The sequence below is a fragment of the Danio aesculapii genome, chromosome 16 (assembly GCF_903798145.1).
Source record: "Danio aesculapii chromosome 16, fDanAes4.1, whole genome shotgun sequence".
Lineage (NCBI taxonomy): Eukaryota > Metazoa > Chordata > Actinopteri > Cypriniformes > Danionidae > Danio > Danio aesculapii.
In genome coordinates, this window is record NC_079450.1 from 47,714,746 (window position 1) to 47,728,195 (window position 13,450).

General features: G+C 37.4%; 1 protein-coding gene across 1 annotated transcript in view; it reads right to left on the reverse strand.

Annotated features, from left to right (window-relative positions):
* Nucleotides 1–13,450, reverse strand: part of setd2 (SET domain containing 2, histone lysine methyltransferase) — a 45,519-nt gene that overhangs the window by 19,695 nt on the left and 12,374 nt on the right. The window contains exons 4-13 of the mRNA XM_056476158.1: nt 10,811–13,450; nt 10,146–10,277; nt 8,734–8,862; nt 8,504–8,627; nt 4,692–4,769; nt 4,138–4,235; nt 3,892–4,036; nt 3,211–3,345; nt 2,946–3,074; nt 1,225–2,544 (exon numbers count right to left, since the gene is read on the reverse strand). The exon at nt 10,811–13,450 is cut by the window's right edge and continues 1,277 nt beyond it. Of these exons, the coding sequence (XP_056332133.1) occupies nt 1,225–2,544; nt 2,946–3,074; nt 3,211–3,345; nt 3,892–4,036; nt 4,138–4,235; nt 4,692–4,769; nt 8,504–8,627; nt 8,734–8,862; nt 10,146–10,277; nt 10,811–13,450 (4,930 nt within the window). The remainder of the gene's footprint in view (nt 1–1,224; nt 2,545–2,945; nt 3,075–3,210; nt 3,346–3,891; nt 4,037–4,137; nt 4,236–4,691; nt 4,770–8,503; nt 8,628–8,733; nt 8,863–10,145; nt 10,278–10,810) is intronic.

The following is a 13,450-nucleotide window of genomic DNA, read 5'->3' on the forward strand; positions in this document are numbered from 1 at the left end:
GCTTCACAACAACTTGGTGAATGTCCTTGAGTGACCCAGCCAGAGCTCAGACCTAAATTCTATTGAACAACTCTGGAGAGATCTGTAAATGGCTGCACACCGTCGCTCCCCATCCAATTTGATAGAGCTTGAGAGATACTGCAAAGAGGAATGGGCCAAAAATCCCAAAGACAGGTGTGCCAAGCTTGTGGCATCATATTTAAAAAGACTTGAGGCTATAATTGCTGCATCAACAAAGTATTGAGCAAAGGCTGTGGATACTTTTGTACATTTCAGTTTTTTTTATTTTTAATACATTTGCAACAATTAAAAAAATAATAATTTCACATTGTCATTATGGGGTATTGCATGTAGAATTTTGATGAAATAAATTAATTTAATTCATTTTGGAATAAGAAAAAATGTGGAAAAAGTGAAGCGATAATTTCCGGATGCACTGTAGATCCACTATTGCTGTGGTCTCTGGTGTGTTGTTGTCATTCAATTTATTTTTTAATAAGATGTTTTCAGTGATTTCAGTACACAAAAATATTATAACGTTCAATGCAGAGCAGCACAAAGTATGTGCATTCAGTGAACAAGTATGAGTCACTCTCCATTAACAGCTGCTGCTTTGAAAACTTCAAAAGCACAAAGGTAATCCATAGATGTGTTGTGGATGTGTCCAAAAGCTTATCAAGCCATTACAATATACAGCGAGATTTATCAGACACACTGCAAAATCTAACATGATTTAAAAAGAGCAAGATAAAAAGCCATAGTTATTTATCTACATATGAAATATCATAATAGTGGCATTGAACTACCTTTGAGAGAGATATCCAATCAAGGTGTTATATCAACACAGTCCTGCTAAAAATATACTTTGGGTTTTACCAGTACCTTTGTGCTTCATTGGCTTCTTCAAACGATCAGTTTCACTAACCTTGAACTAAAAATTTTATTACTATTAAATACTGTCAAAATAGTATCATTTTTTAAATAAGTATCATTTTTATAGTGGGGTCTCCAATCTTGGTCCTGAAGAAACAGTGTCCTTGCAGAGTTTAGCTCCAACTTGGCTAAACACACTTGCCTGGAAATTTCAATTATACCTTGTAAGACCTCGACTAGTTTGTTCAGGTGTTTAAGTATTTAGGTTGGAGCTAAACACCAGGACTGAGTTTGGTGACCCCTGGCCTAAAGCGTCAGTACATTTCTAATTTTAATAAATCCTAGCCTTGCCTTTAAGTCTTTCCAACTGTCCAGCAGCCGAGCAGCCATGTCACTGATATCAGAAGCCCGAATTTGTGGCTCCTGACTGCGTTCACTCTCAACATCAGAAACCCCTTCCTCCTCATCTTGAGAGGGTGTCCCGACAGCAGCACCCTCTGCTGGAACCGGTACAACAGCCAGAGCAGACACATCAGCAGAGACGGGTGCTGCAACAACCTCCGCAGGTGCAGCAACAGCCTCCGCAGGTGCAGCAACAGCCTCCGCAGGTGCAGCAACAGCCTCCGCAGGTGCAGCAACAGCCTCCGCAGGTGCAGCAAAAGGCTCCGCAGGTGCAGCAAAAGCCTCCGCAGGTTCAACAACAGCTTCTGAAGGGGCAACCACAGCTTCTAAAGGCACAACAGCGGCTTCTGACGGGGCAACAGCAGCTTCTGAAGGTGCAACAACAGTCTCTGAAGGTGCGTTTTCATTAGAAACCACATCAGAATCAGGTGGAGTGGTCTCCACAGAAACAGATGGAGACTCTTTGGGTGTGCTTTTTATTACAATAGCTGCAGAATCAGAAGATATGCCCTGTTCGGAGGATGCATTCTCCACCTGTGTCTCAGGGACAGGGGTTTCTGCATCAGCAACTACATCATTACTAATGTCTGCTGCATATGTGGTGTCTGTGACTGAAGGGGCTTTTTCAACTGCTGCTGACTCTGTCTGAATCTCTGATGGCTCTTCACTCTTGGTCTCTTCAACAGTCTTCTCATCCTTCAGTTGCCCTTCAGGCGTACAGTGAAGTTTTTCTTCAGGTTCTTGAGTTTCAAGTGTCTCTCCCTCACTGCCAACAACCTCTGGCATTGAACGTGGGATTTCTACTGTTTCAGGGGCTTCCTGTTTCAATTCAACCTCAAGCTCAGCTTGATTCTCAGGAGGTGCTTCGGTCCTTTCTACTTTAATCTCCCTTTCTGTTGTGCGCTCTAATTGTGAAGGCTCATCCTCCATCTCTTCCTCTTCCTCATCCTCCTCTTCTTTTCCATCTGAGGCTTTACTAGCATCAGACAGGGCACTGTCCAGACTGTTCTCACTAATGATCTTCAACCTACGGTACACTGCTCTTTTGGGAGTGTCTCCATCCAGCTCGGTGGCCAGCTTGGCTGGTGGACCATCAGGGGTGTTGAGGGGTGTTTGGGCACGTGACGTGCTTTCACTTGAGTAGCCGTCCTGTTCTGCCGGTTGGCTGAGTGGCCGGCTTTGAGCCCAGCGTTGGATAAACTGCAGCACTCGGCTCTCCTCCAGCATGTTCTTGGTTGAGATGGGAAGCACTGATAGAGCTTTCATTATCTAAAAATGAGGAAATAACAACAAAAAAGTTTAAGCTTCAAGAAACTGCTAAATTATTTGTAAGAATAACATAAATAAAACAAAACAAATCCAATAAATGCCTTCATTATTTCTCAATACTGTTATTGTGATATTTCTGTGAATTTCTCATTCACTTTTTAAAAACAAAAATATGATCAAAACAGATGAAATTCGATTTTAGACATGTCATAGCTGGTTTGAGGTTAGCATCTTGAGCTAAAGTAGCACAAAATGTCAAATATGTTATCGTCAACTTTTTAATAATGGATTAAATCTACTGTAATTTTTACATGGTGTATCATTCCAGTTCCAGTAAAATGAATGGAAAATGCTTAAAATGTGCTCACAATTCTAAAACGAGTCACACCATGAACATTTACCTCCAGTTGTAGTTTAATGTTGTTTACAGAGTTGGTCTTGGCCTCAGAAAGTTCAACCATAAATATCCACAGCAGCGATAAGCCATGGTGATCCAAAAATTGCTTCAGGCACAAGGGATTCTGGGTATTCTGCATGGATGGAAAAAAAGTTGAGCAGGGTCAGTTTTTAATCATGTTAAACATGCATCAGTATGTCCTGTAACACCGCAGTGCTGTGCAGTCTAGTAAATCCAATATGCATCAGTACGATAATGATGTCGTTTACCTGGATAAGTTTAATGCAGGTGAGTCGCTGCTCCATCGTCTCTACTCGCACCATGAGTCTGCAAAGTGAGATCACCTCTTTCTCTCCACATAAGCCTTCTCCATTCTCCTGCAGAGCCTCCAACTCCTCATCTAACTGCAGAACAAAGTCAACCAGTTTAGACAGCAGCAGAATCACAGGGGAAATCTCTCTTGACCATGTGAAAGGCTTATTTACAATTTCAAGTCATTTAATTTCTCGCATCAGGTTTTTTCCCCACATACTGTTTGCTAGTAGTGCAGTTCTGAGCCAGAGATGAAGAGCGCTAGTTCAAACAAGCCTAAAAATGCAATTAGCTTGAATGCATGCGGAGTGTATTAGCGGTGTTATTTGTAGACTGGAACAGGCCCTGAAAGTCTCAAAGCAATTAACTTGCAAGCAAGAACAAAGCTGACCCAATTCAACCATGAGATTATTACTTTGGTAGAGCTGTGTTTTTAGACAACACTTTCATATAACGGTTCCAATGTCTAGAAGGCCAGTGTTATTTATGTCTAGATTAAGTACAAGCTTCAAGCACAAATATTGACTAAATTAAATCAATGACATTGTCAGTGTGGTGGACTGTAAAATATGTGCATTCATATGCTTTTCTTTTGTTATATCCAATAGCTAGTACACAAATGATGCCCTCTTTCTCACCGTGGTAAGTGCACTGTCAGTGTCTTTCTTCCGTGAGCGTTCCCTCTGTTTTTTCCCACCTGCTGCTCGAACACTGACCCGAGTCTCACCTCCAATTAAACCGCGACAGCTAGGAGCTCCACAGAAGCACTTCTGAGCCTCTTTACTATCGGACAGAGGAAAGAAGATGTGATATCATGATCAACATTTCAAGTCGAGTTTCATTTTAAGGTTTACACTAAAGAAAATGGCAGAATTTATTTTTACCCGTATCTTTGAAACTGATAATCAAAAGTGAGTTCCGTTCCAGCCGTTACAGTTTTGGTAGTGAAGAAGCCAATTCTGAGCTGGCCGTTAACAGTCCACTGCAAAGGGCAAAATGAATTAGAAATTGAAATCAAAGATTTTATATTCATATCAATGGTTCTAAATTGCTACATGTGCAGAAATAACAGTGATGTGAAAAGATAAAGATAATTTTTTGCTTTTGTTTTCTGGATACAAACCAAAATCTAAGCAAATAAGATTTAAAAAAAAAAAAAAACTCTATTTCAATGCATACTTCATAAAACCAATTATTTGTTTGCTAGATATTAAATTCTGTCTATTTTGATCAATTTCTGACTAATGTCTAAAAAACAATCCTATCTACATTTTTTTACTGACATCCTGCTTCTCATCCTGGATGTGGAGGTGGCGTTTCTAAATAAAACACTGAAACTGGAAGCTCTATGCATAAAAATGAGATATGTAGGATTTTTGTGTGGAGGCACAACCGGGTAAAAAAGTCTGAGACCACAATCAAAATCAAGAGCACTTACTTTCTGAGTTTCACAATTGGGTTCACAGCTGTGGTTCATGAAACGAGAGCAGTTTCCTTTCAGAGTAGCATCAATTATCTGCAGACATAAATGGAGACAAACGGTCATATACAATGTTTTAATGATATAATGGTTCACCCAACTCACAATTCTGATACTGGTTTCATAATACGATTTTATTTAACAAAAAGAGAACATCTGTGTCCATCAAAAGATGCACTTAAGCGCAAACTGGAGTATCACATAAATCAATTGTGAATAAAGCACTGTTTCCATCCATTAAGTCAAATAGGACAAAATCACCAATTCCTGATGAACTGGTGCAAAATATCAAAAGGAAAAATGAAATTTGCAGTGGTAGTAGGAGCCAACGTGGGCCTTTTATCTTATTTAATAAATTGTTTGCACCTCAGAAGATGAAAAACAAAACTCAATGAACAAGTTGTGGCTTTTGGAGGAGTAAGACAGTTCTGAAAGTAATAATACCAAACCACTTTGATGAGGGACTCAAATCTAAGGTATTTTGGAATAACCAAAACAACATTTCAGATGTTTTACAATGTGTTCGGTCTGCTGGCTTGGCCATTATTGCCATCCAATTGCTCCAATTTTTATTATCTGTTTAACATGATCTATTGAAACAAAAATCACAAAACTTTTTTGATGCTCATGCTGGAATTTATTCAGTAAATGTGTTTCCATAGCAATTTATGCATGCTTTCTCATCACGTAAAATGTTTATTCTACTCAGTTGTGTGCATAAGAATTTAATGCACATTTAAAAAATAAATAAATAAATAAAAATATATGCATCTTGGCGTTTCCATTAGGGCTGGGCGATAAAATCGGTATTGATATTTATCGACCAAACACCATTGTCAATATCTATAAAAAGTAAGATTCAGTATGTAGTTTTGGTATGAAGCTCTATAGTTCTATTAAAATGAGGCTGCTGAGCATGCGTCCTGGAAGCAGTGCTTAGGGTGTCCGTTTGTCATTTCCAATGGAGGCACGTGAACCGCGCGCATTTTCAAGCTGCACCTAGTTGAAAGCATCTCAACTTTTCCGAATGCCATGTGCGAACTGAGATTCATGCAAGTAGAACTAACCAATCGGCTTCACACTTTGTATGGAATATACACATTTTAGTATTAATGGTAGACTGATTATCTCAGACAAACAAAGCGCACGCAAACACTGCAGCGCTTTTTACTTTTCTCCATAAACTAAACCGCAGCAATGGCTTGTTCATTTGTCATCCTCTGAGAATATGCTTGATGGTCGCCTAGTTACGAGAGACGCCAGGGGAGTGCGAGCAAAGTCCATTGTAAATGGTTGAAGAATCCACGCGCACGCTTGTGACTTCAGGCCAAAACAAAAACATCCCAGCCACTAGCACCCCATCTGGAAGGTTTTTTAGTATGGGGTAATTTAGTCATCCAACTTTACTGTTTGAAATGTTGCAATATATATTTGAATAATGATGGTCATTTACTTGAAAGCTCAGATTTGACTATTATAATTTGTGTTGTTGACAGAGTTTGAGGTTTACTGTCTCATTGTTATTCACACCTTAAAGTTTGCTTTAAATGTTCAGTATTTATGGTTTACTATTGCACACATTTTGTAACATTGTATTTATCTAGTTTAAGTCTCTTTAATACTTGTTTATTTTATTATAAAGAGATCAGATATTTTGTTAAAATATTTTCGTTTTAAATATAATAGTTTTTGACTATTATAACTATTTGCCTTTGTAATGTTGGTAAATTAAAATAAAGTGGTTAAATAAATAAAAAATCCTAATATTCTTAAATGCATTGTTAAAAAAATATTCAATAATTATTGATATCGAATGATACGAAACATGATAGGATTCTATTTTTTTTTTTTTTTTTTTTTTTTGCATCATCATCCAGCCCAGCATTTTCTATGCAACATTCCAAAATGCACATAAAAGTAGGTGGATGGAAACATGGCTATTGGACAAGGATTCCATCGAGGGTAAAAATGCTTAACATTTCTTTGTGAAACTGAGCAAAAAAAAAACTAACATAAAAATTAAGTTCTACTGAAACAAATCTCAAGTCAAATAAATAAATAAATGTTTAATAGAAATAAAAGATATCTCCATGTAAATTATGTAAAGCTTTGCTTGTGCACTTTCCTACATAGTTTTTTCTAAACTGAAAATAATCTGTAAAACAAGTAACAGCAGTGCAGGAGTTTGAACTGATCACACGAGAAAAGACCACAGAGTATGTCTGCATATTTGACAGCTAAGAATTAAATGCAAATTTACTTAATTAATTTACTTAATTTAATTTTCACTCTACAGCGATTTCTACCTTATATTTCGACAGCAGCTCCCTGACATTAAACATAATATTAAAATATTACAGTGTTTGCTCTAGGATTTTACCCAGCTGTAGCGGCAGCCTTTTACACAGATCCATCAACTACCAATGGCGTTAATTCAATCACAAATGTCGTGAGCGCAGTATTACAAGTCGAGATCGCATTTATGTATTACAAGCATGGGGATCTCTGCTTGCGTGCTGATTTCCTCTGTTAGTGCACAAAACTTCTTGCACGCTCTAAAATAAATGCTGCTGAAGTGCGTTTATGTAACGAGTATGTCTCCAACATTTATTAGATTTGCTAGGATTATTTATGAATGTCTCCAATAGACCTACAGAGAGGTGTTAATGCGTCCTCAAGTAAAGCGGCCATAAACTCCAGCAAGATAAAGTCATTCCAAGCAAAACTATAGACCTTTATCTATAAATAAAGTATATTTATATAAACTGTGTTCATCCTAACTGAAAGCTATGTCGTGTTTGCTGGCCTCACGCATCACGCACCTGTCAGTCAGTCAGTAAGTCAGTCAGTCAGTCAGTCAGCATGTTACCTTAAAGGGTTAAACAAATAGCGCACAGCACAGCTACGATTACAGAAAAGTTTGTGCTGTTATAATTCACTTATATTTTAATACATTTTGGTGCGATTATAACCCGCTATTAAAAAAAACAATGACTGAATGATGTGAATGAGAAGCTGTAATGTAGCCGTGGTGGGATGAATTTTGGTGTGGCGCCCCAACACGGAAGAATAAATGTAGCGGAAACCATGTTTTATATTACATTATATTTAATCATGTATTAGGGCACCACAGTATTGGAAAAAACTGACAATGCAGCGTTTAATTTTCTGCAATATAAACACCAGATGACTTGAAATGTTCTATTTGCAAAGAATTGATAATTTTAGACTGAATGATGGATTAGTAGGGCAGTGCATCTGCATAACACATCATATACAAATGACAAGACTAGATAAACAATAAAAAAAATTTAAATAAACAGTGATTTTTGGTTTTCTGGCGAGTCTAACTGTATTCAGGTACAGAAATTGAATAACCAAATGCATTTTAAATACTACTGTGTAGTCTTCATCGTATAAAAAATACATATAATTAATAATTAGTTACAAATGGTTTGAATTCACACACTCAAGGCCATAAAAACACAAGAAAAATGAAATACTTTCACTCTATTAAAGTTAAACTTCTCAATGAGGCCACAATGTTCTTATCTGTGGTTCCTGGTCAGCTATAATCCCAACATGACATTGCAGATTCTGCAATATGACTACTGCAGATGTGCACCTTGTGATATGGATGCTGAAACAATATATTGTGCAGCCCTATCATGTATAATTAGAATATACTGCATCAAAACCTAAATTTGAGCTGATCTTACGCAGATTACCAACACTTCTAATCTGTAGTTTTTAGTGCACTAATGACTTACCTCATTATTTTTCAAAGCCATGAAATAATAGTGAATGTTCTTGTTTCGAGCATACTCCTTCACGCGTGCCTTAAATTCCCGGTGATCTAAAACCTCTCCACAGTACTCTAAAACGAAGGTGTTCCTGGAAAAAAAAATACATAATTCATTACAATTCAAAACTAACAGGCATAAAAGACATATTAAATGTACCTATGAAAAACCTATTAGTTGAACCATACAGTACTTACGGCTGTAGGTCCTTAGCTGCTCGTAAGCCCCATCCTTTGCTCTCAGTCAAAATGACCTCATAGTCTGCATGCTGTTTCATTTGGAAGCGCCGGTTGGAGCAGTATGCTCCATTTAAACACCGGGAAGAGCTTGAAAGAACAAGAAAAGGGGGGAGATCTTACCATGCATATTTTTATTGAATAGCTTTGAAATATTTTGAATCTTGAAATCTTGTGTGTATGTATATATATATATATATATATATATATATATATATATATATATATATATATATATATATATATATATATATATATATATATATATATATATATATATATAGGGACACAACTTTTTGGGGAAATATGTTCATTTTACAAGTCAGCTAGAGTTGAACAGTTGAGTTAACATTTTCAATCCATTCAGCTGATCTTCGGATCTAGTGCGAGCACTTTTAGCTTAGCATAGCATAGATCACTGAATTGGAATAGACCATTAGCATGTCACGCAAAATTAAAAGTAAAAATAAATAAATAAAAAAAGATTTTTAATACTTTTCCTATCAAAAGCTTGACTATTCTGGAGATGCAGGCACCTTAAAACAATTTTCTAGGCCCATATGACTAAAAACTATATTCTCATTCTGCAGTAATATCATTGTGCTTGCTGCAGCCATGGTCAGGCAGCAAAGTGTCTTGATTATTAAAATGAGAGTATAGTTCCTGGCCATTTCAGCCTAGTAAATAATAATTTTTTCATATCATAGTACATGATGTAACCACAGATTAGTCAAGCTTTAAATAGAAAATTATTGAGATTCTTTTTATTGAGTGAGATGCTAATGGCTTAATCGAATTCAATGATTTATGCTAAGCAAAGGCTGCATTTACACTGCATGGTTCAAGTGACTCAATTACGATTTTTTTCTCCCATGTGGCACAGACAAGATATGGCCCATGTACATTTAAGCAATAAAAAAAAATTACACGGATTCCGATTTACTCAAATCAGATTCAGGCCTTGTTCATATGTGGAAATTTATCCGACATGAATCGGATCCGTTCCCTCTTGTCTTTGCAGTGTCTAGTGTAAATGCAGGCAATCGGATACTAGACATTTAAAAGATGATGTGAGCGGGGCGTAAAAAAATCAGATACAGTCACAAAATTGGATTTGACCATCAAGATCTGAAGTGTAAATGCAGCCTAAAAGTCCTCCTGCCAGACCCAAAGATTGACAGTTTAACAATAGGGGATTTGTAAAATGAGCCCATTTCCAAAAAAGTGAAGTGTTCCTTTAAGATTTGAATCAGTCAGTCTAATATAAAATTCAGCAAGTAACATAAACATGACACAGTATTAAGTACAGGCTTTCTCTTTATGTTCTCTCTGCTATAAAGCAGATAGTATGATACAGTAGAAGTAATATCTACCATTCAATCATCAATAAGCGATTGAGGCAATCTTCCCCACATGCCAGTATCCCTCGGGCTCGCTCTTCTTTTGAAAGGATAGCACACTCACACTGCATACGCTTGATGTCTCGATGAGATTTATTCTTCTTGCTGTAAGGACAGATTTCGAGCTTTATTAATGACAAAATTAAATGAATAAACAAATATAAATTTGAACTTCAAAGAATGGTCATACAAAGCCATATATTTGATTGACCAGTATTAGATCTGTGCAATATGACAATATATATTGTATAGACAAAATAAAAGTCAATAATTTATTATTTATTATAATTTTATTAACTATAATTTATAATCATTATGCTCTATAATTTATATTGTGGTAATGCAAAATGTATTGTTTACTGTAATTACTTTTTCATCATTTGGAAAACTTAACTGGATTCAAGCAGAAACGTAAATAACAAAATGGTGAGAAAGTTGCAAGCTTGAAAGTATGATGTTTACATTTTGTATTTTATTGAGCACTATTTTATGTTAACGGATTGAATATACAGAAAATACCTTACATTGTGATATACATCAGGATCTGAGAGGACTTGTATCATAATTTGGTATTTTTGTCATATCGCCTTGCACTGCCAGATATACAAATGATGCAAGAGAAGGAAAAAGATATTTACCGTTCAGTTAAATACAAATTTTCTTCGATGAGGTCAAAGTAGGGAGGCATTTTCTTCTGCTTTGCTTTATCCCTCCACACAAATGGATCCGAGAATTCTTTCAGACTGAGAAGTGGCCGCTGAACCTCTTGAATTTGATGGAAAGACTCCTTACCATCTTTCAAAATCCTTGAGCTCTCATCAAAACACTCCCTTTTACTCAGGCCGGCCTCTGCCTCATTATCTGATTCAGATTCAAACTCTTGCCGTCTCTTCTTAGGTGGGCCCCTTCCTCGATGAGGCTTTTGGCTGTCATCTCTAGGTGCCTCTGAGATGTTCTGACTTTCTGTTATGAAGCTGCAGTTGCTACTTATCTCAGGCGCTTGAACAAATGGGGATGGTCCTGGAAGGCCAGCAGAGAATAGTGATGCTTGTTTGATCCCCAATACCCTTCCCTCACGGTCATCATCATGGTCATTAGTAAGAGAGTCTGGATGGATCTGGTGAATTGAATCATGATACTGAAAAGGCACATGCGTGTTGACTGTCCTGCTGGTTTTAGAGATGGCAGGCTGGGCCCATGGATCTTGTCTGTGAACACTATCAAACGGTGGCTGAGGTGTACTATAACTGCTGTCCGGTTGCTGAAATGTGCTGCTGGGCTGTTCTGACTGGTTGAAGTCCCAGGCTAAGCTGTCGCCCTTCCCACCACTGAAGTCACCTTTCCTTCCATTCCAGCTGTCTGGTCTCTCGTGGTACTGATGGTTTTCTGATTCAGGTTTCCTGCAAATCTTCTCAAAACTTTGAACAGAATCTTGGTGTATCTGGTCAGAGATATTTGGTCTTTCTTGAGCATTCCAGTTCCTGCCCACATGGGCACTAATGGCCTCTAAATGGCTGGTGCTGTCAACCATGTTGCTCTGTGATTGGTAGGAGACACCTTTAACATCTGGATTTTGAATTGCAGCTTGTGCACTGCTCTTATAAAGTGCAGCCGATGACTCTTTGAGTGTTGACTGATTGTTAAATCCATAAGTAAATTCTTTATTAATGCTTTCATGTGTATCAGTTTGCTGCTTTCCAGAAAACAACGAGGAACCAGGAGCGGGTTCAGCCATGTCATTTGTTTCAAGAGCAATGGTTGAATTTTTTGGCACAACCACCACAGAGTGCAACCTCTTTAGGGAGACCCGTCCATCATCGGAATCAGAATCTGATTCTTCACTCTCACTATCCTCACTGTGACATTTACCATCATGGTTTAAGGAATCAGGGTCTTGATTTTGAGGTTTAGTTTTATCTACATTGACTTTCTCTTTATTATGCAGAAAATCACCAACAACCAGGGCACTTGTTGATTGAGGAATTTCAGCAGTCTGTTGAAGTTCATCATGGGTACCTTGGGTTCCAAAATCAGATGTGAAAGAACTTATTTCTTGATGAGATTTAACTGCGGTCGTGTCTCTTGCATGAACTTCTACTGACTTTTCAGATGGTATTTCTGGGTCTGGTTTCTGAGTACATTCATGAGGGCTGGTATCACTGAACTCTATTTTCTGTGCTAACATTACATTTTTCACATCTGGATTCATCATTTTTGTAGGGCTTTGATATTCTGAAGTGACTTGACCAACAATGTCCCATCTAGATTTTTTAGCACTAGCATCCTTTTTGGAAATCCCATTATTAGGTTGTTCAGGATTTACAATAATCTGTTCAGAATCCTTTTCACAAGGTTGAACTGTCAGTGTGACAGGCATACTGATTTTACTAACGATTAGTGATGACTCATCCGATTTAGTGTTTAATATCAAGCTTCCTTTAGGTGATAATTCTTTCACAGAAAGAGAGTCTGTCAATGATTCCATAGCATGTTCACTGGGAGGGAGGCCTACACAAATTGACTCAGTCTGTCCTTCTGTCAGAACTTCACTTGGGATTGGAACTGTAGCTATCATCCCAGGTTTATCAGCCTGAGTCGGACTTCTAACTTCAAGACTACCACTTGCTATGGAAATGGATTCCTTCAATTTTCCAGATGTTTTTTGACTTTCAGGATCATTTGTGCACTTTTCTAAACTACTAAGATCTTGGCTTAAAGGTTGATGCTCTGCTTTTTTATTTGTTTCACACAAATTTACTTTGTGAGTATTTTCATGCATCTGTTGAGAACTGATTTTAGATTTAGGTGGAGTACATTGATCGTCAATGTTGCTGCTTTCGTTCTGAGAAGTAACTGTAACAGAGACTAATTGCGAGTCCTTTGTGTTAAAATTTAATCTGTCGGTTGATTGTCTTTCTATTCCAGTAGCAGTATTTAAACTCTTGTTATCCATTGAATCATTTTTTTTGGAAGATGAAATCCCAGACCTAGGTGACCTGTCTGATCCTTGTGACTGTCGTTTTTTTCTGTGCTCCTCATCAGAGTCAGAGCTGGTTTTATGGATCTTTTTCTCAGATGTTCGGGATGAGGTAGTTGGGTTAGCATTTGAGGTTTTATCATTAACTTCCAATTTTGAGTGGGCATTGGATTTCCTGTGAACTGCATCTATTTCAGAAGAGCTCCTTCTATTGGATTCAGAGTTTCTACTGGATTCTGATTTTGAATGTTGTGCTCTTTTATCTGACTCAGAGGACCGAGAACAATCTGTAGGTTTTGAG